General features: G+C 43.2%; 1 protein-coding gene across 3 annotated transcripts in view; it reads right to left on the reverse strand.

The window, feature by feature from the left end:
• The window catches only part of TSHZ2 (teashirt zinc finger homeobox 2), a 446407-nt gene extending 419710 nt beyond the window's left edge, over positions 1–26697 (reverse strand). For all 3 annotated transcript variants that reach the window (XM_067012389.1, XM_067012390.1, XM_059038970.2), the window contains exon 1: positions 25771–26697. In XM_067012389.1, the coding sequence (XP_066868490.1) occupies positions 25771–25810 (40 nt within the window). In that variant the 5' untranslated portion in view covers positions 25811–26697. The remainder of the gene's footprint in view (positions 1–25770) is intronic.
• Between the last annotated feature and the right edge of the window lie 406 nt (positions 26698–27103).

The raw sequence follows: 27103 nt of genomic DNA on the forward strand, positions 1-27103 counted from the left end.
ATTATTTACTTAATTTTTTCAAAGTTGATTTCCAATGAATTCATTTTCTTTTTTTCTTTACATTGGATTCAGCAATAAGACTCATGAAATCACGACTTTAATGTACTTTTCCCTTTGAATTCAGAACAAATTAAAACCATAACTATTAAAAAATGCATACTTCTAATACCTAAAACTATCTTGTATACAACTGTCTTATGCATATAACAAGTTGGGAATTAAAGTTCTAGATCCGGGGCTAGGAAATTTTCCTGTAAAAGGCCAAATAGTAAATATTTTTTGGCTTTGAAGGCCAAGAGGCAAAATCAAGAATCTTATGGAGGTACTTATATGAGAGGAAACAAATTTCCACATTTCCCCCCCCCAAAACATTTAGAAATGTAAAAGCCATTCTAGCTCACAAATCATAAAAAAAAAATAAGGAGGTGGGCTGAATTTGTCTCATTGGCCATAATTTGTCAATCCCTGCTCAAAATCATGTATCTGATATTTGTTTGAACCTTCTCTGAAATTTCTGTAACATCGAGTGGGACATAAAAGGACTTATAGGATGGTTGTGAAGATGAAATAGTTGAAAAGCGTTAAGTGCTTAATACACCATCTAGAGCAAAGCAATTACTCCATAAATACTAGCTGTGTTTTCAGCTTTGCCATCATCATCATCATCATCTTCTTCTCTCTCTTGACCAGGCTGGTTAGCCACTGAGTACTTTTCCTGGCACACAGTAGGCACTCAGTGTGTCATAGATGATGTTATTATTTCAACTGGTTGGAGCAGTGCTTCTCAACCTTCTATGCAGATCAGACTCAAGTACGTGGTTATTTTTACAAACACATGCTAAGTCTCACCTCTGGAAATTCTGACTCTAAAATTCACTCAAGGAATAAGCTGAGCACTTGTGTTTTGTGGAAAATTCTAGAGCAATTCTGATGATTCTAAACACAAACCTGTGACTTAAGAGCATAATCTGGAGAACAGGGTCAGATATTCCAATCCCCAGATAGGCCCACTGCTCTGTTTTATGGGCACATGCAATTCAGTTAGTGCCCAGTCCCTTTGTTAATAGTAAATTCCATCTGTCAGTCAATCAACAACTGATGTTAATTGAGTACCTACAATGTGCCAGCCCTTGAGCTAAGTTCTGGCGACACAGCAGTGAAGGAAGCAAAGACCCTGCAATATAATAGTCCTTCTTTCTCACTTTTCGTTCCTTTGCCATGCTCGATATTTTTTTTTCTTAGCCCTTTTCACCATCTTGCATCTTCAATGTATATTGATTCCGCCCCATGAGAGCAGGGACCTGAGACATTTTGTTGACTGTCGCTCCCACAGCCTAGAAGAGTGCTTAGCACACAGTAGCTGTGTGTTCAATAAAGATTTGTTCTAACAGGTGAAGAGGGAACTCTGCACCTCCTTAGAGAGCCAAGCTGATGGCCAACCCAAGGCAGAACATGTCCCCAGCCTCCTTGGTGTCGGAGTTAAGAGTGAAGCATGTTTTCTGGTCCTGCAACCTCCCTGCTGTTTAATCTGAAATCGTTGCTTTATGACTCGGTTTATTCTTTTATAAAATTGCTAAAATGTCTTGAGTATTAAACAGAATAATGCTCATTGTGGGGACAATGTTTAGTAAGTAGCAGCTCTGCTGTGTTGGTTTTCTCATCACCTGGAATTGAATGCACAAAAGATGATTCTAGAGCTTTTCTGACAATCCCCAAAGAGATCAACTGAGAGCAAGTAATATGCCTATATTAGTTCTCATTCTATAGACTGATAATATGCATCTGTTTATTGGACAAATAGTTCTTGAGCTTCTACCATGTACTGGATGCAGTGCTGGGGTCTCAGGACATGGGGCGGATGATGAAACCAGTCACGGCCCCTGCCCTCAAGGAACTTACTGTCTGTGGGGAGGGGCGATGGGGGGAGATGGATGGGCATCAAATAAACCGAGAATCATAAAATGCCAGTGCTGAAAGGTGGCATCCATGGTACTTTCAGGTTAATGCTGGGGAGGAAGGTGGGATCTGACACAGTCTAAAGGGTCAGAAAAAGTTTCCCTGAGCAAGTGACACTCAGGCCAAGACCTGAACCATGTGAAGGTGTTAGCCAGACCAACAGCCAGGAACCACGACCGGATGGCAACCACTACTGAGTAAAGCCAGGGTGCAGGAGAGCGAATGAGGACCTCGTCTCAGAAAGGCCAGCAGGAGCCGGCCGCTCAGGGGCCTGTACACGGATTCTTCTCAGCCCTCCGCTGCCCATGAATCCCTTGGGCATCTCGTTAAAATGCCGACTCTGACTCAGCGGGTCTGCGCCAGGGCCTGAGAGTCTGTATTTCTAACCAGCTCCCAGGAGATGCAGAGGCTGCCAACACACAGACCATACTGTGAGTAAGAAGGTTTCAGGCCATGACTTTAATGGAAGGGCAGGGAGGTTTAGGCAAGATTTCCCTGAGATCCCTCTATACTGTATGAACTCGTCTTGCAGCTGTCAGGGAGCAAAACCCTCTGCCTGCAGCTCGGCAATCTTTGGGAAGCCTCTAAGATTCCGTTGGAGTTGGTGTCCTTTCCTGGGGAGTTGAATGACACTTGTGTCAGTCCCAATCCTAGGTGGCATTGCCATGAAACAGGCTGCTTCTGCCCAAGAGAAACTCCTTTGCTTCTGCCCAAGAGAAACTCCTTTGCGTGGGTGTAGCTACTCAGAAACTCTGGGGAGGGACAGCCCATACATATTCTGAAAAACCAAGGGTAGGCTTGCTAAAAAGAAACATATATTTATACTATATACATACACACGTACATAGATAAGCTTTGAAATGCAGTAATAGCCACACATAGGATTGAAATGAAATCTTACACACATTAAATCATCTCAAATTTAATCATTAAAGGATTAGGGAGGGCTTCCCTGGAGGCGCGGTGGTTGAGAGTTCGCCTGCCGATGCGGGGGACACGGGTTCGTGCCCCGGTCCGGGAGGATCCCGCATGCCGTGGAGTGGCTGGGCCCACGAGCCATGGCTGCGGAGCCTGTGCTCCGCAACGGGAGAGGCCGCGGCGGTGAGAGGCCCACGTACCGCAAAAAAAAAAAAAAAAAAAAAAAGGATTAGGGACTGGGATGCCTTTGCTGTTGCTGCCAAGGCCTGAGCAGACCCACACTTCTCCGTTGGAGCCCACACCTGGGACTAGACATCTCAGGACGGCCTGTCCATTGGGCAGGACCGATCCTGTGGGCGTCGTGACTGTGTCTGGCGGCGATCGGTGAGAAGCTAGTGAGCAGGGCGATACTGAACACACACAGGAGAGATGGGCACACGGTCCGGGGCAGATGAAGCTGCGGAGCAAGTTCCCCTTCAGGGCCGTTCAGGAGGAGGGCGGAACGAGGAAAGCAGGCGCCTGCTCCACGCCTGCGGTGCATCCTCTCCCCCACGTCTACTAATTGTCTTTCTAAGACAGTCTGGGTGACAAATACGGGCCCGAGGAACACTGCCCTTGTAAGCAACCCCAGCTGCTCCGACAAATGTCCCCAAACACAGGTTGCACGCCACCCACCCCCACGCATGAAGCTCAATTTAATGGCTCACCTCTGCAGCTTTAAATCAAAGGTGGCTCCTATTAAGTATAATTACCTTTGCCAGCAGCTTGTATAACACAGTAAGTGAGGGGCCACTAACCAGGAACGGCTTCTACAGAGCATTATATATGCCTTGGACTAAATCAGCAGGACCCACAGCTTCAGATGCACATGGAATTCAGCCAGGAGCACGTGCATACTGCAGGTAGAGAGCTGCACACACGCGTAAACACAGCATTTCCTCCACGTATGTCAGCAGCCTGCAAACACCACTCCGCAGAAGAATAAACTACAAGAGAAAAGGTCTCTCTGAACCTTGAATGTACAAGACGTGTTGCTCAGTCAGTTTTTCCACAAGAAGGCAAATTGCCAGCCAACCAGTTAGTGTCTGAACAAGTCCCAAATCCAGTACAAGGAATCAGATGAACTCCAACTTTCTCAACCGCCAAATGCCCATATTTTACCACCTTTCTCACCCCCGGAAAGCAGGGAAGTGACACCCCTCCTGGCTGCCTTTGACACAGCCATTTTTCTCCCACTCAACCTCACCACATCTTTCATTCCTGACGTACAAAAACATTTTTTAAAATCACGGGCATCTTTATCATTTCAGGCTCGTCAATTCCCATTTTGCCTAATTAATAAATAAATCAAAACCTGAAAGGAAACGAAAGGAAAGTTGAGAAGAACTTTTGGCCCTAACCAAAAAGAAGCCACAGTGAGCTAGATGTAGAATGTGGTTCTTTCAGTCCTGCAGGCTCGTTCTAGGAGTTATATTTCACCTCCGTTTTTACTTTATAGAAGGCTGTTTATTAAACTATGTGCCCAGAAGCATAAATGAAGACCTCAAAAAAAAAAAAAAAAAAGTCTCTCTCTCCGAAGACGTTATACATTGCTATTCTAGTAGTCCTCAAACGGTCGGCTCTCCCCTCCACAACCACCGTATTAACTAGCATTTATTGAGCACTTACTATGTACCAAGCATGTATGAAGCATATCATGCATACAATGGATATAATCTAGATGGCGGCCCCACGTAGTATTAAAGGAATTTTTTCAAAATTAAGAGACCAGTGGTTAGAAGGTTAAATAACTTGCCAAAGGTCAGACAGAAAGTAAATAAGTGCCTGGGCTTGAACCCCAGTTTGTCATGTCATGAGGTCAGGTACATGTAAAGCATCTGGGACAGTGCTGGCAGGGAATGGACTCTCAGTACATGTTAACAAGTCTGATCATTATTGTTTCAGGGAACAAAAGAGAAACGGTTGATTCCATTAAGGGTTGGAGCGAGCAGTGATCAAGTGGCCAACTAGGAGCAAATCTAGAAACATTCACAGCAAATTATTGCTTATAAGAGCTGAGCAGGGGCTATAGCATGTGCAGGAAAGAAAGGACCTGGGTTCAGGAAGGATTAGTAGGAAGAGAAATCAGGGAACTTGCTGCGGAGCATGTGCAGGAAAGAAAGGACCTGGGTTCAGGAAGGATTAGTAGGAAAAGAAATCAGGGAACTTGCTGTGGAGCAAGTTCCCCTTCAGGGCCGTTCAGGAGGAGGGCGGAATGAGGAAAGCAGGTGCCTGCTCGACACCTTCGGTTTCCATCGCTGATGGAAACGTCCAGGGCTACCTGGGATAAACTTTGGGCAGATCAACAGTGAGACCCAGGAACAAACAAACATACCAACAGAAATGAACTTGAGTTCCTAGTGAATCACAGATCGTCATCCATCCATCCATCCTAGGCACTCCATCTCTAACCTCTTAAGATAGGGGGCCGTGCCTCGTTCATCCCTGTAGCCCTGGAACACAGCACAGCGTCTTGAAAATAATAGAAATTAACAAATGTCTGTTGAAAGAATAAAAGAGTGACCCTCAAATACATACACTCCTTTCAGGGAACTTATCTTCCAAGAATCAGTTTGATCCTTCCAGCCTTCCTTCCCTCTCAGTTTCCAAGCCTCTTCTATATTATTCCTGGAATGAGATTTTTACCCTGGAAGATCTACACGGCAGCATCAGTGTTGGCTCAGCAAAGTTTCAAGCTCAAGCCCTCACCCCACAAATTTTTCTTTGCTCCTCTGGAAGTCAAGCCTCTTATTTTTGCCATGCATTGCTCCCATTGAAAATTAAAACATCTCAATCTCACAGATTGGTTTGCCGAATGCATTGTTTGTCACAGCTCTTCTTTTCACGATGCAAAAACAATAGGAAGCCCTTCCCCTCACTTTAATTTTTTAAAAATTCCTTTAAATAAAGTTGTAAGTTTCCATTGCTACCGTTTCATCTTGGGGACTCCCCGTTAACTCGTCCAATTCCTTCCCTCCACTGCAGGAGAGCAGTTCACAGTACGTGCCTGAGAATTCAAATTGGAGTTACAAACCAGTATTCTGTTTATTTGTCAGAGTGCTGTGGCAGATTCAAAAGTTAAACCAAAGCACAAAACTCTTCTTGTGGAGTGGGTACTCAGGGGACTGTGGTCTAAAATGAAAATCAGAACATTGTTCAAAAAAGAGAAAAAAAAAAAAACAAAACAACCCTCACACAGTGCATTGTAACACATTTGAAAACATCTCTGTGTTCCTTAAATGTTCTGCTAAGAGTACTAACAGGTCAGTCCACAGGAAATGCAAGAATACGTTATATTTTAATCAGGGCACATAAAACACTGTCTAGAATGTTATGTCGCCCGGGGGAATGCAGTGAGCAGGGAACATTTACAAACTCCAGGTCAGTCTCCCCATTACATCACTGTGAAAAAAAGAAATTTATGAGGTTAAATTATATGGATGTTATATATTGGAACTGTTAGCCCATTCCCATGTGAGAATGTTGGCTGAAATGGCCAGATTCCCTGAGAGAAATTTCTAAGGCCTTCTATTGTGGATGTTCTTAGGGTAACTTTCCACAAAAAAAGTGAAGACTTATTTATTCTTTGAAGATAATGAAATGAATAAAAAGAAAAATGTCTAACAACAACAAAAAAGCCCAAATTCCAATAGAGAGGGCACCTAAAATAGTTACTTATTCTTATTATTCTTCTCCAGAGATAATAATACAGAAGTTATTTTGTGGAACTTACTCATGATTTATTTGACCTGTTCCTCATCTAAGTGATTGGAAACACAGATGTTGATGCTATAACTTTGCTTCCAGTAAATAATTCCTCAAAGGACTCACATTTGTTTAACCTTAGTCACAAGATGATAAAACTTATTAAACATTTATGGGAGCAGCAACACAATTTTGTTGGTTTACGTCTTTGGCAAGATTGGAAACTCATATCCCCACTTTTCCACCTTCCTTTCACCTCTCTAAAAGAAAAAATATCTTTGAGGAAGTTCCTGTACCTGAATTATGAAGATCCCCGCCCCCCTGCTTTACTTCTCTATCTGAGCCTGCAGTTTGACGGTAAACAGAAGGGCTGCCATACTGATCTCAAAGAACAATAATTAAACCAAAGGGACAGCAGACAAGGTGCTCCCGTGGGATCGACAGAGGAAGAATAAAAACCTCACCAGGGAACTCTTTTCTTATGATTGCGAACCTGCTTCTGAGATAGGCAAACATTCACGTGTGTGACGTGCGTGCATTTATTCACTGAACAACACTCCCTAAGAACCTACTCCATTCAGCCCTGCGGACATAAATAACATGGGTGTCTAAGTATCCCAAAGACTCCAGGAACCTTGGATAACCATTCGTTCATTCATTCATTCACTCATTCATGTATTCAACAAAAACATCTACTGTATTCCAGGTACAGCAAATGAAATGGTCCCCACGATTTGAAAGATTTGTCAATCCCTGACATGACACAAGGTAGAAAAGGAAACAGAAATTACACCTGGTATACAGCCTGCTTCCTGGTATTATCTGTCACTTATACATTTCTTACCTAGAGCTGATTTTCCTGTGCAGGGGACATCTGGTGTAACTATGGCTCTGTTTTCCTCTCACCTTGGGCTGTAACCAGGAGGACAGGGGCAGTGCCAAAGGGGCATCCCTGGGGAAATACGCCGTGACACTATACACATTATGACACTGGAAATACACTGTGTTCACAGGGAAAATCCTGAAGAGTTTTGTGGTGATTTCATTAGCAGCTTAGCCTTGGCATGGACATATGCATATACTATGCCCACCACAGACACAAAACTCACGAACAGTAAAGGGCTTTTTACTCTCGCCCCACCAGACACACACACTAACATCCACGACGTATCTAATCCAGCTGTACGTGAAACACATTCATATCCACAGCACACATAATATGCACAGATTTACAGCTCAGATCCACAGTCAAACAGCTCCACAGCGTGCGCGCACACACGTTCTAAGGATGCCACTGTCCGTGGCTGTGAGCATCTGGTACTACATGGACCCTCTCAGCTCTGGGGGGTCCTATCTAGTTAATATATCTACCCCCAGGACCAACCGGTAGGCCTCAATACATGTCTGCTAAATTGCATTACGGTACAGTGTAACTGTTCCATATGTGAAACTGTAGGATTGACTATTGTTAATAATTCAACTTATAACATGGACAAACAAAAGTCCGTTCCTGACCTCCCCCCCCCCCCCCCGTGCATGTTTAATACCTCACGGAGATTTAGCATCAGTAAGGCTACGGCTGTCCAGCTATGAGGCTTAATCATTATACACGCTGAGGACAAATGCAATGTCTTTTATGCTATTCATGGTTTGGTTTGGTTTTTTCCTTCTCTCTGTATCCCACCCCACCCCAAGAGGGCTAATGACAGTTTTCTTGACATGCTAGGATTCAAGCCACGTTGACGACTGTCTCATTCATTATTGGGATTATTGACATATTTTATGTTCAGTTTACTTACTTCAAGCAGACATTTAGCAAGTGCCTACTAGGTGCAAATTAGCTAGTTGAATTTTTGGTTAGAGAAGTGTACAACTCAGTAAAGACACCAAGGACGTTCAAAATATGAAATATTAGCTGTTTAAGTGATGTTTATTTTTCTCAACTCATTCTCTTGCTAAATGCAGTAAAATTCTCACAACTGTTATTCTCTACGTAAATTACTTACGTGACAATTGTAAAAATTCCCAAGAATATTCATTACAGGATTTTGTGTAATAGTGACAACTTTAAAATATGCTAAATGTCTATTAACAGAGGAATTGATAAATTAGTAAAAATGTACATGCCTATGGTGGAATATTATAAATCATATAAAAAAGAATTAGCTATATCTATTTTCTTAAATCTATCACCTCTTTCTCTCTTTTTTTCTCTACCTATGTACTTGCATACTTGGATAGAGACCCAAAAATAGATTAAAAATAAAAACTTGTAAAACATAGCATGAAACTATTTATAACTATATCTCAATAAAACTGGGAGAAAAAAAATTAAATCTTTTAGTTAAAAAATTAAAAATTTTAATTTAAAAATAAACTTACAATTAGTAGATCATATTAAAAACAAAAGCAAACAAACAAAAAATTTTAAACACATACAAAAGAATAATAATGCTCCTAACTACATATACTTGCAGGCAATACTGTAAATAATGTAAGATGTGCGCACACCAAATTCCTCACAGTGCCCATCTCTGGGGACAGAGAGAGGGAGAAAGTAACCATAATTGAAGAACACCTATTATGCACCAAGCACTATCCTAAGGACTTAATAAGTGCCAACTTTTTAAAACCTCATAATAGTGCTTGGAAGTAAGCACCCTCCTTACACTTATTTTACAGGACTGAGGTACAGAGATTTTAAGTTTGCTTTTCAAAGGGAACAGCTTTATCTGTACAGTTTAATTCCTTTATATCTGAAATTTACTGATCAAGTGAAATAAGCTCACCTTATTACTGACAGTTCTCTCCTCTATTCCATCTGACGATGATTCCCATCCAACATTCATAAAGAAAATATTTATATTAAAGATGATAAAATAAGATGATAATTTCATTCCATTTCTCATTAAAATAACCGGTAATCAAATGGCAAGGCAGTTTGCCAAACTTGGTATTACTAGAAAGGTCTGTTTCAAAATGTCACCCATATTGAAAAATAAAAATAACCCACCACCAACTAAAAACGATTGTTGATTTTTTTTCAAGAAAGATCCCATCATGATTTCTGTCGTAAGCAACACTCTCCCTCTGAGATATGACCCCTTGAATTTCGTGATCATCTTTTTTTTTTTCTCACATTATTCAGAGTACTCATTTAAATGTCACCTATAATTAAATACTTACAAGTAAGAAACACCTTTGTAGACCTTGACCATAAATATTACGAGGGACTCTAAAGGGGAAATCTGGGAGGGTAGCTTTGCGTTTGCTACAATAAATAATGGGGTAGCGTCATTGCATGTGTTCCATATTTTTGATGGCCAGGAAGAGTCATGAAGCCCACAAGAGATTTATGGGGAACAGATGAGCAGTGTCTGACTTCAGGACACATCCTCAAGGATGCTGTAGGAAGTGAGTGAGCACGATTACTTACTGAGCCACCCCAGATGGACTGTGTTGGGGGTTTTCATGGATTTTTATTTTTTTTTAACCTCTGTTTAATAAAACAGGAATGGACTTATGAAAATGCCATTGTGTAAAGCTCAAGGGGTTCTAAAAATTGTGTTTTTTTTAATCTTCATAGTTTCAATTTTTTAAATGGTGTTTAGATATTAGATAAGGATGATTCTCTTTCTATCATTTTTTCCTTTCTCCCTTTTGCCACAATTGACTTACTTCAACCTGGAGGAAACCCTCAATTTCAGTTCATGCCCTTGATCTGCACATATTTATACTAGACTACGAATGTTTATGTGACTTTTTGCTATTAAACATTAAATAATGTGAGAAGCAACAAAACATGGTGTTTGAGTACTTGGGCTCTGATACGCAGACCCAGGGTTTAGTATCTTATTTAAAAGCTTGTATGATCTTCAAGTTACTTAAAATTTCCCAAACTAAATTTCCTTGTCTATTCAATGGGCCAACAATAATATCCGGTTCTCAAGATGTTTTGGGGAGACACTTCATGTAAACGACTTTTATGTAGTCAATGCTGAGTAAACGTTGACCGCTTAGCGTAGACTTTTGGTTTTGTGTTCTCCAGGTCAATAAACAGCAGCCATTACGTGACAGACCATTATGCGTAGCATTATCTTCATCATTGCTGCCATCATTATTTTGATCACAGTCACCTATGGAGGCACATATGCTAGACAGAAAAGGCTGAGAAGTCTGATTACTGGGAAGAATCAGGAAACAATAGAGAGGGGATGGATTAAGAAAAGACAGAGGAAGCATTGAAGACAGGATGAGAAAATATGACAAAGATAACAAGAAAGTGAAGGAGGTTCCAAAGAATAAAACCGGGTTTTCTACCCTCTCATCCAATAGTTTCCAAAATTTTACAGAGTGTAAGAAATAAAGAACCAGGTCTGGGATATTCCTTTTGTTTCTTTCTTGTCTCTTGACGCTGGTACCAAGAGTGTCAGCCAGCTCCCTAGTGGACGGAGACTTTGCTATATATCTGCTGGACCGCCTGTCTTTCTCCTCTTAACTGAGGGATTCTCTGGACTCTGATGTTTCGTGTTGTGACCCGGAAGACCAATGCACAAATGGGTGTGTTTCCTTGTTGAAATACATTAGGGAAAATTGTCCCCACTATTTCTAAAAATATAGGCAATTGCCATGAGAGAGTGAGAGCAAAAGAGACTACTCATATTTTTTCCATTGACTAAAAGCCAAAAGTGAAAATGGACCCTGGAAATAATTTTTTAAATGTTTAAATGCTTTGGCGTTTGGAATTAGAAAGAGAGAGAGAGAGAGAGACAGAGAGAGAGAGAGAGAGAGAGAGTGTGTGTGTGTGTTTAGAAGGAGGAGGGGGAAGAGGGGGAGGAGGAGGGGGAGGAGGGGGAGGAGGAAAGGAGGAGAAAAAGAAGAAAAAAGGGAGGAGGAGGAGAGAACTTAGCTATTTTTCTCCTATATCCTGTAATTTAAAGCCTGAGTGCATGCCTAAAATTCAGATTCATGGGCCTCATGTCATCCTATGGAATCAGAACCACTAGGCTCTGGCCTGGGAATCTGTAAATTTACACTTTAACAAGTTTCCCAAGTGAGGAGGACACCAAATAAAGGTTGAGAACCACAACTCTATTCCAGATGCAAAACCAGAACATCATTCCCAGTCCTTCCATATTTGCAAAATTTCCTGGGCCAGTAAAGACTTTCCAGAGTTTTTCTCTGATATCCTGGGAGGGGAAGTTCCTCCTGGTTTTTAAACTTTTTGAAGTATTCATGAAAGCCTCTGTTTCTGGGCGTTTCTTTGACCTGAGTGTGACTTGGCAGCCACAGCTCACAGCTGGTTCATGAATCCCTTGCTCTGCTCAGGCTCTGGGCACCTACAGTGTTCTCACATTTAGTCATCGTGCCCCAGCCTCATGGCTGGTGCAATGCCCTCCCCCCAACTACTGCTTTCTTTGTAATAATTCCCTCTTTCATTTACTTAATTTTATTTTAAAATGAAAATTCATGTCATTCAGTCAGCGGAAAGCCAGTCACATTTGCCGTAAGTGATGGTAATCAAACAATGAAAAAAATCCAAGTGTTAATATTTGGCTATTCAGTGTTGCATGCGCAAGTCTCTGAATTTGTGGTCTGCTCTTTCTGCTAAATAACTGGGAGAGAGGTGTTTAAGACAGGCTAACAGCAAGTGAGACTTTCTTCTTGATTAAATCAGAGGATTTGAACCAGTATTTAAAAAGGAATACTGTTTTCATTTCCTGCCTGCCTGCTACTTAAGACTATCTACCTCAGTGGTCTGAAAGCCCATAATGGGGCAACTGTGGCTTTAAAAACTTTAGAGATGGACTTACTTTCCTCGTTAAAAACATTGTACAGAGCACTGGTAGGCTTGGGAAGAGGAGATTAGCCATTAGGAGCTCCCACTGGTGGAAATGATGATCCCAGTTAGTGTCTACTTTCCTGCTCCCAGGAGATGCACCTTTATCTCCTTGGGTTTTTTTCACTTTAACTCCTACTAATCACATCACTATCATTCATTCTTTCCAACAATAGTTATTGAGCACCAACTCTGTGCCAGGCTTTTGGACACAAAGCAGATAAGATATAAGGTCTGTTCAAGGTCATAAGCTCAGAGTCATGGTGATGATTTTGATAACTTACCATTTATTGAGCACTCACTGTGTACGAGGCACAGTCCCGAGTGCTTTACAAGTGTTCATGCTTTGCTCCTCCCAAGCACCCAAGAGGGAGTTTTCATTATCTCTACTGATGAGGAAATCTAGGCATGGAGAGGATTCTTAATTTGTTAATATATATAGTGACTAAATTTTCTTGACCGCTTACCATGTACCACCATGAACTAAGTATGTTACCTGATTTATTTCAATGAATCCTTGTAAAAACCCAGCGAGACGAGTCCTTTTAGTGGGTCCGTTTTGCGAATGAGGAAATTGAAAGTTTGGGCGGTAGAGGTGCCTGAGGTCACACAGCAAGGAAATGACCCACTGGAGAGAAATGGAAGCCCGGTCTGTTGACTTCAGGGTCCACCCCGTTGCCCTGACACCGTATTGTCTTGATGGGGGTGGGGAGATGCAACTCCAGGACTCCATGAAATGTGCTTGGAAAAGACTAGCCTCTCCCTGCACGGTCAATTCTAGAATCAAGGCAGCTCCAGACACTTTCCCTTGTTCCCACTTTGGCTCAGAAAATGGTAGACTGACGATTTTCAGTAAGAACCTTATGTACAAGTAGAGGAAAGAAGCAAAAGAAAGAATTCAGGAAGATAATAGGATAAATACAGTCAGGTTTTTCATATACAGTTTTCAGTATACTCTTCTTTCTCACTCATACCGACCTGCAATTTTCTGCACATCTTGTCTATCTTTGCACCAAGTTTCCCCTCTCCTGGACCATCAGTCTGGTCCAAGTCATCACCAGGTTTTGACTAGATTGATACAGAAGCCTCCAAAATGGTCAATCTGCTTGCAACCTTGGTCCCTGGTACGTAACAGGGCAGCCAGCATGATCCTGTAAAAACCTAAGTCAGATCCTATGTCTCCCTGCTCCCTCGCCCTGTAAGGCTCCCCAGTTCAGTTAGAACCTTGGCTCCTTATGCAGCATCTCGGTTCTAGAGGTTTGGCGTCGGTCTACCCCTCTGTCCTCATCGCTCACCCTCTGTCCCTCGTCTCCAGTCACCCTGCTCTCCTTGCTACTCCTCCAGTTCCTGCAGCAGCTCCAGCCCCAGACTTGCCCGCGCACCTGGAACCATCTTCCCCAGAGTTGCCCTGTACTCTCTGCCACCTTACTCAGAGCCCAGTTTCAATATCACCTCCACAGAGAGGCCTTTCCTCACTATCTTATCTAAGACAGCACATCCTCCTGTGACGCGAGACCCCTCACCCTCCTTTAATTTTCTCTGCTGCACACATCACTCTCCGACACGAGGTGACATACATCTGCTTGCTTGTTTGGGACCTGCCTGCCACACAAATGTAAGCGTCAAGAAGGCAGGCCTTTTGTCATTTTTTTACTCAAGCCTCTAGTTCCAGCACCTCCTACAGGTACCTGGTACACGGCAGACCTTCAAACATACCAGTTAAATAAAGGTCTTAGGACAGGCAGCAAAAATTCCCCAATACTCTCTGCTAGCCCCAATCTCTTTGTCCTAAGATATTCCTTAACAACGGGCACCGGCCAGTCTCCCTTCTTTCTTCTCCCAGGCACTTATCTGAAGGTGACGATTAAAAAGTGAAGAAGGCATTACCAGGAAACCGCCTATAGCCTTCTCCTGTTAGCTTAACAACCCCTAAGCTTGGCTGCCTTGGGCCTGAGGGGATGAGCCCAGGCTTCTGGTAGGGGGGTGCTGAGAGCATCTGGAGGCTGCGGGCAGGAGGGCACAGCACCTGGAGAGCAGAGAGGGAGAGAGGTCGACCTCTGGGGTCAGAAATGAGGCTCCCCAACCCCTTTGCCTCCATCCGGGTCTAGGCTTAAGGAGGAAGTCTACAAATCCATAGTATCAGCAAGCACTGTCTATAAGATGAATAAACAACATTCACTGCAAAAAGGTGAATCACTGCTCTTCAGCTGAAGGCGGAGGACGTCATGATGAACAAAATACAAGCTTCTAACTAAAATCACCATCTTTTTGTCATTAATATTTCCTAAATTGATAAATATTCAAAGCGCAGCTACGATCACGATTGGTACGGAGGTCTGCCAAAAAATTTTCGATGTGTAAAAGAGATTCTTGTACTCGAAGCTAATTAATTAGTATACAAAGTAATACACTAATTAAAGTATTTATTCATTCACTTATTTATAGCCTCATTTATTCATTTGTCAGGAAATATTTACTTAGTGCCTAATAGGTACCAAGGACTAATTCAAGTGCCTAGATTTCTCCCAGAATTCCTACAGAAGACAAAACAAAACAACAGAAAGGACATAAACTCATTTATGGAGAAGATGCGATGTAAGTGCCAGAGACTGCACCAAGGGTTTCATCTGTATCACATTGTCTGATCGTCATAACCACAATGTGAGGCGAACAATATCATGTCTCCATTTGACAGGTAAGGAAACTGAGGTGCCACAAGGTTAAGGGACTGCCCTTAAAGCACACTGGTGGCTAGTTAAGTAGGGAGGAGCTGCAGTTGGATCCCAGATTTTCTTGGTTCTTAACATGTGCCTTTCCACAGCCGCATGGATGGCGCCCAGCCCTGCACCTGTCAATTCCTCCATAAAGCCTGCGCATGTGCTTTTACCTGCAGGTGTCACCTCTATTATTTTAAGCAACCTAGTCTCCATCACTGAGGGGCGAACTAAGTACATGGAATGGATAAACATACCCAAGTCCACCACCATCTTTGAAATACAAACAAGTACCCCGGTTCTACTAATAACCCAATTAGATGACATCACTTCCCTGCCTGAACCCCTCCAGCGATCCCATCACACTTAGATGCAATTCTAGGAGGCTACACGTGATCTGCCCTGCGTATGTCTCCTCCTCATTTCCCGCTACTCTCCCCTGTCTTCATCTGCTTCAGCCATAGTGGCCTCCTATGTATTCCTCAAGCACTCAAGACATTTCTGGCCTTAAGGTGTTTATTGCTTCATCTTCCTGGAATGCTTCTCCTCCCAGATCTATGCCTGTCTAGTTCTTCATTTTCTATTCAGGTCTGATCAAATGTCACCACCTGATTAATACCACCTCCAACCATTCTACGTAAAATGGCAACCTTCCATCCCTCTCTAACCTACTAATACCAATTCATTTTTATGAAATGTCATTAGAACTACTCAATATTATGTATTTATTTGTTCGTTCGCTTTTTGGTCTCACCCACAAGAATATTAGCTGGGTGGGGGTGGGGACTTTTCCTACCGCAACATTCCAGCACCCAGATCAATGCTTAGCACACAGTAGATGAACAGTCGACATCTGTTGGGTGAATGAACACGTGAATGCACACACATACACACGAGGAGGAAGAGCTGACTTTACATGGGGTAGATGGTACTAAGATTCTAGTTGGAGACGCCACAAAAGGCAGCATCCTCTGTCAGCGTTCTCAGTACCCTCCCCCCCCAGGTTTAGACATCACGACAGACGCAAGGGAAAAATAATAGGAACTGAGGGTCCTTCCTTGGCAAATCACTATGACTCTTCTAGGTAAACTACCACAGCAGATTACGTGCATGGGTCTTGGAAGCAGAACGTTTCAAACCAACCTCGGTCACTGCATGACCTTGGACGAATTGCTCTGCAGGTTATTCAGGTCCCCATCAGCAAGATAGAGATGATACTAGCATCTAACGCAGGAATATTGCAAGACTCCACTCAGATGTTCCCTCCTCTGGCAGGTCTCCTCTGACCATCCACACCACTGTTGCCCCAATCCTGCTCTCAGATGTTTGTGTTTATAAAACAATTGTCATCATAGAGCTTTTGTCTATATGAAAGTTATCTTTTTTCCTTTATTAAATTACTTGTATGTTCTCTTGCTTCCCCCAACTGGAGGGTAAGACCCCCAGGGGTCACACCCATCCTATCAGCCTTGAGGACCCAGGTGACCAGAGCAGGACCCGGCATGTGGGAAGAGCCCAAGAAATAACTGACGCTTAAATGAATGACTGTAAAATTAATAAAGCACTTGATAAAATGCCTGGCATATAATAAGCACTTAGATAGTGGCAGATACCATCATTCTGTTGTTGTTATGTTTGTTGTTGCTGGTGCTATAATTACTATTCCTTGGGAAAGAAACAATTTTTTTTTTTTTTGAGCTGGGGCAGGGCTCCAACCCATCCAGTACGAGTTTTTCTCAGAAGAGGCTAAAACACTACTCAGTGATTATATTTCCAGTTTTAAAAATCAAAACGCATCCAAGTCAGATTTCTTTTGACCCTGAACTCCTGGTCCCATAATAATTGGCAGGTTCCTCATTTCCCTTCTGGTATACATTTTTCATGGTCTGGTTATTTGGGGCAAAGATACACTAGCTCTGTTAGGTGTGGCCCCTAGCAGTTTTAGTGCATTCTCTCAGCTCAGGACTCATAGCGTCCTTTCCAAAATCCTGAACCTTAAGAAGAACTATGATTACCCCCATCTTGTAGGTTGGAAAATGAGGAGATTTGAGCAGCTGGTCCAAGCGTACACATCCAAAAAAGTAGACCCAAGGATTTGAACTTGGGTCAGTTTGACTCCTGAACTCACATTCTTATTCTTTGAGTAAGGTTATCTCTCGAGCTTGCCCAGGGACAGTTAAGTAGGGTGGCAGAGCTGTAACCAGAACCCAAGTCATTTCCTCCTATTCCACGGTGCCATCCACAGTCCAAAACCTAATCCCAAGGGAGAAAGCAAGAAGAAAGGCACAGCTACAAACCCAACTTTCTAATAAAGGAAAATAGCTAAAGGCAATTCTGATATAAAACGTGCTTATATAGCTTTTCATTTTGGCATTTTTTTCTGTACCAAGTGGTACCGAACACATAGAATAGATTTAAGTCTTCTCTACATCATCATCTTGGCCCAGGAGCTATTCATATCTCCCTGGGGTATAAGAGAGAGGCTTCTAAATACATAGAAAGGTCTACAGATCTGATTAATTGGAGTGATTTAAAGTCAGCCCCTTGCAGTTTATATAGAGATATGTATGTGCTGCTGCTCCTGCTTACACAAATCTCCCCTATAGAAGACCTTGACCTTCTGTCTTCTTTTTGTATCTCCCACATCAGCAGTCACCAGATTTCATGGATTTTTCATGGCACGGAAAAACATTTAAGGAAGTTTCTTCTAGATTCACTACAAACACAATGGCCGCTGCCAACTCTGTTTTTATCTCATTCTGCACTTTGTAACTATTTTCATTAAAAATAATAACGTGGGGACTTCCCTGGTGGCGCAGGGGTTAAGAATCTGCCTGCCAATGCAGGGGACATGGGTTCGAGCCCTGGTCTGGGAAGATCCCACATGCCACGGAGCAACTGAGCCCGTGCGCCACAACTACTGAGCCTGCACTCTACAGCCCACAAGCCACAACTACTAAGCCTGTGTGCCACAACTACTGAGCCCGCGTGCCACAACTACTGAAGCCCGTGCGCCTAGAGCCCGTGCTCCGCAACAAGAGAAGCCACCGCAATGAGAAGCCCGCGCACCGCAATGAAGAGTAGCCCCCGCTCACCGCAACTAGAGAAAGCCTGCTCACAGCAACGAAGACCCAACGCAGCCAAAAATAAATAAATTAATTAAATTAAAAAACAACAGTCACTGTGTTCTCCCCTCCTTAATATCTAAACTGTATAATTTCCATAGAAATGACTTAGATGTACCTTGAAGAAGAAAGCTCAGGGGTGATTTCAGAGTATTCATTCAATTCTGAAAGCACACTCAACTTATTAAGACCAGTGATCTTAATTTTTGTACTAAAGGAAACTGCAGCACGCTGGCTTTCTAAAAAAACCCACCTTAGCGCCTAGCAGCTTTAAGGAAACATGAGGTTTTTCCTTTGGCATAAACGGACACTACAGCTTTTCAGTTAAATTAGTCTTTAGAGAGAGAGATGCAGAAGAGCTAAAAAGCTCCTTAAAAATCTTCCCTGCTTCACTGCCTCTCCTGTGCCAGGGGGGAGATGTGCAGTTAAAATGCAACGCTATTTTCTTCTTACCCTGCCGAAACAAAGTTTTCGATCTTGAACCCTGAGCTGGCTGTGTTATATAGATCTTGTTGAGGTTTTGCTTTCAAGCCCATATTTGGTTTTCTACGACTGTTTTTAAAAAGGGGATGTGCATTACAGCGGCCTATATTTTTGTACCTCCAGAGAGAGCTTTGTTAGACCCTGCTTCAGGTTGGGTAGTAGGTATAGGGATATTGAAACTTTAAAAAAAAAATAACACAAATGGAAAGGAAACTCTCATTTAGATGAGCAAAATTCAAGACAAATCCTTTCAAATATGATCCAGGTATTTTTCTCCCCATGTAATTTCTCTAAGCTCATTATCTCTAAAACTTTTGCATTGTGCATTTCCTGTTGTTAAGCATAGCTAAATAATACTGATATATTATTAATAATAGGATTAGCTAACCGTGCCTCCTGAATTTTAATTTCTAAAATTTTAAACAATTTTAGGCATCACTTTGGCATCACAGAATGTTTGAGAATGCCCAGAGGACATCTTTTTCTGCAGAGGAAACACAAAAGACTGAAAGAGGCAACAATTGGAAATTCCACATGGCTGTTTTAATGACTTTCGAAACCCTCCGAATTATTTAATCATTTCACCCATGGAGTTTGCTTTGGAAACAAACATATCTGCAACTCCTACCTGCATCTGAGATTTCTTCTCTGTGTGGCTGTGTATGTACACAATATCTTTGGAAAGGACCTGAGTCTGACAGTTACCCTCTGGCCAAACGAGTAGCACAAGTACGGCCACGCTGCTGAAGACACTCCAGATGAACGTCCAAGTTAGGTGAAAATCCTCTGAGTTTGCAGACATCACCCAGAAGTGGATATTTGGTCTCTAAAGTCTCTATTTTTTATTATCATTTCTTACAGACCCAGTGTATCTTGAAACTGACTTTCAATGTTAAGCCTATCCCTTCTTCTGAAAAAAAGTTCCTAAAACAAGTGACAGGTCAGTAGCAGGAAAAAAAGAAAAAGAAATGATAAATCCAGTGAAAACAGTGTAGTATGCTAGAGGCCTGTAACTGTAGGGTGTTTTGTCTCCCTGCAACATCCAGGTAATCAAGCAAACACTCTCAACGAGCTATGTCTTATGTGATTAGAATGACTAGGCTGGTTCATAATCGGAGAGCTGCTGGCCAAAGGCCACCCTCAGAAACAGGAGAATTTCTAACTCTAAGTGGAACTCGGAAAACTTAAAATAATTTTAAACATACAAATTGTTACAAATTACTGAAAAATAGATTTAAAAAAACCCTCTTCCAGGGTGAAAAGGTTCTAGGAAGGTAGAAGGATGAGATCTCCCTGATACAGACTGTAGGGGAAGACATTCTGTATTCATCCCAACATTAGAAAATGAAAATAAATTTCTCCCAAAGAAATGAAAATAAAGCAGCATTGTCAACTTGTGAAGCAATAAAATTATTTGTGTGCCAAGCTGCTTTTAATATCACTGTGATTTTTTTGTATAAAAAGTCTCTCAATTTGTTGTAATTAAATATGTAATGAAAAAGCACTGCTTCAGGGAAGCGATGCAAGACACTCTCCGTTAGTTTAATGCGTTTCCAACCGAAAATGATACTCTGTGTATGCCTGGTCTTAATATAGAATTTGTTAGGCAATTTTGTGTTTTTTAAGGGGGACTTGGGTGGACGCAGACACTGCCTTTGAAATAGCGGCTGAGTCGGCCCCGACCATGACATACTTAAATAAAATTGATGGTACAGATACAGTGATGGAAGGGAAAGGGAAGCACCACTCAGGACATTTACCTCCTCGTGGCAGCTAATTACAGCCCCGGCGTAAACACGAGCAGGGCCTAGGTTTTCTTCCTGGCTGGTTTCCCTAAGCTCAGCTGCGGTCAGGAGCAGAAGTGCATCATTTCAGTGGCCTTAAATAATGCCAGGCTCGGTGCCCCTTTAAAACCTGCTCAATTGAGAGCACAATTCCCAAGCCACTGGAAAGATAAATAGATCAACCCAGGTATTATCCCGTTGGAGAAATTCCGTCAGATGAGTGAGAAGTCAGCTGGGATGAAATGAAAGCATAAGCCTCTGTTGGAGAATGTGACAAAAGGGAAGATGTTTCCAGGGACAGATCTGCTAAGGATGCCTAGGAGGTATTTGTTGGGTGTGAAGGTTTCCCCGAATGGTAGCAACAGAGTCAAGGTGACTGGGAGAAAAATAAATGCAGAGTATTTCTGAGGAATGCTTCTACCCTCCTCCAAAGTCACCTCTGATCTCCAACCCCCAAGCCTTAAGAAGATTTTCGTTGTCGAGAAGTTTCTCATGCCCCCCCTTCCTTACCTGGCTTCCACTAGAACTCCCTATCACTTGCAGTCTGCTCATCAGGGTTCATGTATTGTGTCCTGATATGGCAGATTAAAAATGAAATCAATAAATGCCTAAAACAAATGGGCTTTTGAGATGTCCCATTCAATCAGGGTCTTTAAGGGTGAGGGGAGAGGAGGGAGAAGGAAATCATGAGGGGAGTGGGAAAAGGACCAGTTAAGCAATCCATTTCTATCCAAAACACTGCGTGGAGGATGTGATTTCAAGGTACCTGTCCTTTCTTTTTTCAGGGATCTGCCTTAAATAACAAGAATAGCCTTGAACAGTTCACACTGCTGAGCCCCTCTGGCGGTGGGGGTGTGTATTTATTTTTTCCATTCATCTGTTAAAAATCACAGTTTGTGTGAGTGAAGGGGTCTATAGCATGCGGTATTTAAATCTTCAAGATGGGAACTTGTCTTTCTCAAGTGTGCTTAAACAAAGTGAGAGTGCCAGGGTCGGACTCCACCCCATACCTATTCTCTTGAACCCCATTCCACCTGCCAGTGAATTAAAGGTAAACTTCACCCTGAGCTGTCTGACCGCCTCCCCCCGCCCCGCCCTGCTGGTTTACACTGCTGAGACCTTCCCCACTAATCCAGTCATCGTCATCAGGAGGTTGAAAAGGAGATCGCTCAGGTCATGTCTACGCTCCACTGCAGTATTCCGAATTGTCCCTGCTGAATACGTTTCCCATGTAAATAACCTGTGCTATTAAGGTGCAAATTGCAACTTTTAAGTAATGATTGCTAATAGTCTAATGTTTACTGCCACACAAGGACATTCATGAAAACAAAATCTGCATTATTCATCTCCATATTAAATAAACAAAATAAACTGAGGGAGCTGTTCTCTCCTGCAAGACTTTCCTCAGATCTGGATTATCAAATAGCTTCTGAGAGTCAGCAAGAAGAAAACATTTAATCTCTTTGAGTAGGCAGGAGCAGATGCCTATAATTTATATATACATTAGATATTCATATGTATATGATGCCCAAAGATTTTGCATCCTATTTCAATTGGCTGGCATTATATAAAAACAAGCAGCCGCATGGCACAGGGACATCAGCTGGGTGCTTTGTGACCACCTAGAGGGGTGGGATAGGGAGGATGGGAGGGAGGGAGACGCAAGAGGGAAGAGATATGGGAACATATGTATATGTATAACTGATTCACTTTGTTATAAAGCAGAAACTAACACACCATTGTAAAGCAATTATACTCCAATAAAGGTGTTAAAGAAAACCCAAACAAACAAGAGTTCAGGATGGTGAAATAAAATATATATTACACATGTGTATGTACAGAGGCTGCGATAGATTGTAGAAAATAGAAGGGTTACAGTGTAAGTCTACGGTTTAAAATTTTTAACTACTCTGCGTCTTGCAAAACACAAACAAATCAAAACACTGTTCTGTTTTTATTTTACCTTTCTGCCATCTTCTCTATCTTCCCTACAATGGATAGGGAGAAAAGATGCTGGTACAGAATCCTGCAATATTTTCAGGTAAAAGTAGATACCTTTTAGTGGTGAGTGAAATATACATCCAAGGAAGCAAGCCCACTCACTCATACACACACAAACCCCTGGGGTACTGTAGGCTGCTTTCTAAACTTTTTTCCTTGCCCGAAGTAATAGTATGGTAGAATAGCAGAGCTTTAGAAAGCCAGGAAGAATGACATTTCGGAGGGAAATGTTCTGACTTAGCTGTTTCCTTAAAGAGAACTGCCTACCTCACAGCCCTTCCCTTAAAGGAGGGGGGAATATAACCAATAAAGACCAACGTCCCCCATCACTTACAATATCATCTCGCTCATTCTAGCCGCATACCTGCTTTATTAGAAAGTTCCGTAATTGATTCCTTGAAACGTGGAACTTAAAACTCATAATGCAAAGGAATCAAACTGCCTCAAACAGTTCTTGGGAAAGAGAGTCTCAGTTCTGATTCACTCACAGGCTTTTTCGATGTTACATTATTCATTCATCAAGCTAGAAATCAAGCTTTCAACATCAGCCCATGGGAATAATTACTTACAGTTGTGCATTGTTTAATTTTAAGCAGTGATAAAAGTTAGTATGGCCACAATCCTAGAACCCACCTTGTTCTTCTCCCTGGATGTTAACTGGCTAAAGAATCTCAAAGTGGCTAACTTTACTTGTGAATAATCACGTCAGCTAAAACAGAGTACAGCATCGATGACTTCAGACGAAAGAAATATTACATGAAAAAATACCTGTTTTAGTCATATGTGAGTACATAAATACCATAAGAGGAGCCTCATTGTGTACAAAATGAATTATTCCCTTTCAGCTTGACAAGAGCTTCCACTTCTTCCAGTGAAAATAACAAAAGCCATGAAAACAGACACATAAAGACACTAGGAACACAATAGGCCAGAAAACTGAAACTACAGTCAGAACTTTCTAACACACACATACACATGCAAACACTATAGTAAATAGATAAGCTAGCTCCAACAGACACCAGCTCAATGAAAAGGATCTAATTTAAATAATGTGATACAGCCTTGTGTTACGTACACCTGGATCCTCGCTGATCAGAGCATAATTATAATCAAAGTAGTACAGTTCTGAGCAATGCACTTTTTGTAATGAGCTGACCAAAGGAGACGTGTCCAGTCATTCTGGTAATTTAAATTACTGCCTAGTTGTTGGCCTTTACCGGAACAACAGGGGGAAAAAAAGAGTAATTTTCAGGGCAGTATCACTTCTTGCTGGACTGTTGCCAGGGTTCTCTTTTGGGACAACAATAAGGACGTTATCTCTAATAATCTAGCTACACTTAAATTTATGTTGCTAGAACTGGAAGAAGTAGACTCAGTCTTCCTGAGTCTAAAAGGCCAGGGCACACCCCAGTGCTGTTCAGATTGAAAAGCAATCTAAGTTTTAAAAAATAAGTGAGTTACATGTAGAAAGGGACAGGGGTAGGAGGGAGAAATTGTTGGCAAGAGAGGTAGCTAGAGTCGAAAAAAGAGCACCTCATTGACTAGGCAAGTTCTAAATAGATACGGTACTAAAAATACCTGAATTATTTTGCTCTTGGAAATACATGAATCAAAGCTTTGTAAATGATATTTCCCCATGCAATTTGAACCAATCTATACACGGTTACGGATCTACGCTCAGAAGGGAAGATAATTGTGGATATCTCAAAGCACATGTACTGCCATTCGTGCTGGAATCAGGCCACGATGGAGGATGAGCTTGGTGGTCCAGCATGTTCAGACACAAACACCCACTTTGCCCAGATTTGTGACTAACTTTGGCTTTGCTCTGAGGGTGGCTTTTCAAAGTTTACGAAAGTGTTCCACCGAACTTCTTCTCCCTAATGTTTCGCTCGAGTTGGAACAGAAGGAAGTATTGTGGGGGGCTCTGCAGAAGACCCGCCTTAACTGATGCTGCCTAAAGCATGAGGGTAAAGACAGAAAAGGGGGGGAAAAAACTTAAGCTTTTTGCTAAAGCCCGATTCAACTGAAGGACACAAAGAAATAAAAACGCCCACATAAAAAGCCAAACAAGATAATAATTGTGCATGTCTGGCTCTGAATCTAGAGGGCAAGGCTTGCGTCACTGGCACTCTGAGTTACCATGGTGAGTGATTTATTGATATATATCAAGAATGAATAGATCAAAGGCAGCGAGATGACAGGTGATCAATCAAATGTCAAATCAAAACTAGCAATCAAGTGGAAAGCTGACTTTTCAGTGGGTGGGTCTGGGAGGAGAAAAATGAACTTTCATATCACACTTCGGAGAAGCAAAACCCCAGCATACTATTTAAAAAGCAATTAAGCAACCCAAAAGGAAAAAAAAAAATCCTTTACAAGATCTAACGTACTGATCCATTAACCTGTTCCTCTCTTTTTCTTTTTTATTTTGGAGGAGGGGTGGTAAGTAAGAATTCATATGGGATAGTTCCTACCATACAAATCAATTTACAAAGTTTGCAACTCACTCTGGGCAAAGAAAATCCAGAGCTGTTTCAATATTAAAGGGGCATTTTTCTTCCCCTTTTCTAAGAGAAGGGAGAGATTTCCAAACGTTAAATTTCCAAACGTGGATCCTCTTAGAAAACATATTCAAAGGTTCGTTTCCTGGGGTGGTTTTTTCCACCTTGGTGATCAAAGCTAAACTCCTATGGCTCGCCCCAAAGCCAGGCTTGCAGCCCGGGGCTGGGTCACTGCTCACACTTCAGCGTCCCAAACCCCAGCCAGAGGAGACGCTGTCCCTCGAGGCCAGAAGCCACTGGCACTGACCACGCGGAGGGATGCGGGGGTGGAAGGACTGTCTCCCCACTCCGCACCCCGAATCCTCAACCCAACTTTGGCCCGAGAGGCAAGAAGCAGACTGGGAGAAAGTTAGGGGTGGGGTAGAGGGTGGAGGAAAAAAAGTTTAAGGAGGGAAGGCTTGGTGGGATAGCTTCCCCCAACACCCTCAATCGGAGCCTGGAAAGGGGAGGATTTGGGAGATTGGAGAAGGCGAGAGAGGATGGGGTCATGAGCCGGGCAGAGAGGGGCACACCCGTAGCGAACTCCCCCGAAAGCCGAGGGGGGTGGCGTCCTGGGGCACCCGGGGCGAGGAGGGCGGGCGAGGATCTCGGCGCACCGGGCAGCCCGGCCGGACAGCCCCGAAGCGGAGCCGTTTCTCTTACCTGCCGCCCGCTTGGGTGCCTGCTGTTTCCTCCTTGGCATCGCTCTACTTCGCTCCAGTCCCACTTCTGGCGCCCCAGCCCCGAGCCGCGCGCGGGGGCCCGCGGTCTCTCTCGCCTCTCTGGGTCTCCTCCGCCTCCTGCCCGGTGGCTCCTAGGGCGTCACTCGGCCTCTGTCCCCCTGACGATCCCCCCTGCAACTCCTCCACCACGGGCCAGAGACCCCCCTCTCTGGGTGGCAGACACGGACGGCTTTGCCGGCTGGTTGGAAGTAGAGGTTGGTTCTGCCTTGTTTGTTTGTTTGTTTTGGATTTTTTTTTTTCCTCTCTCTTTCTCTCTTTTTGTTTTGGCTTTTTGGAATTTTTTTTTTTTTTGGTTTGGTTTTTTTTTTTTTTTTTTTTTTTGGTGACTGTTGAGACACTTGATTTCTTTATTAAACATCCAAGACCGGGTTCGGATGGAAGGGACGAGGGACGCACACGCGCGCGTAAAGATAAGGAAAAAAAAAAGGCAATCCTGGCAAGGTAGTGGTTTCTTCTTTTTCTTCTTCCTCCTCCTCTTTCCCTCCTCCTCCTCCTCCTCCTCTTCCTCCTCCTCCTCGCCGATCTCTATGGCGGATTCGCGCTGGGGGCAGAGAGATCACTCACTGTAGGTTTGTGGCTGCTGTCGGATCCCCGTCTGTGAGTGATATGCTAGAGGACAGGAGCGGGTTTGGGAAAGACAGAAAATCTGGAATTCACACACACACACACACACACACACACACGCACACACACACACACGCGCACACACACACACTCACACACACACGCACGCACGCACTCTCGCTTCCTCTCACACACACACTCACACCCCCCACATATGCACACACACACGCACACACACTCTCACACACACACAAGACAGGGCGAGGCGATGCCAGCAAACATCGATCCCGCTGAACAAACTGAACATTAACAAACTCCTCCTCCTCCTCCTCTCCCCACGACCTGATGACAGGGAGAAATTTACTCCCCAGCCGCGGAACGCCAGGCAGAGGGAGAGTCTATTAAAGGGACAGTGTCCCGCCGGGGAGCAGGGCCGGGGGCGGGGAGCCGGGCGTGCCACCGGGCTGGCTCCGCCGTGCGTCCTCTTCGCTGGTGCGGCGACGCGCCACCCCCCTCCACCCTCCCCACCCAGGGCTCGGGGACACCCCTTGGGGGAGGCGTGAGAAGGGAGGGGACGCGGAAGAAAGGGGGCGGGGTGATGGTAGGAGACGCAGGGGGCCAGGTGAGCTGAGCCGCAGGGACCATGAACAGGACCATTAACCTTATTAGGAGCACGCGAACTTATGTTC

The sequence above is a fragment of the Kogia breviceps genome, chromosome 14 (genome assembly GCF_026419965.1).
Source record: "Kogia breviceps isolate mKogBre1 chromosome 14, mKogBre1 haplotype 1, whole genome shotgun sequence".
Classification (NCBI taxonomy): domain Eukaryota; kingdom Metazoa; phylum Chordata; class Mammalia; order Artiodactyla; family Physeteridae; genus Kogia; species Kogia breviceps.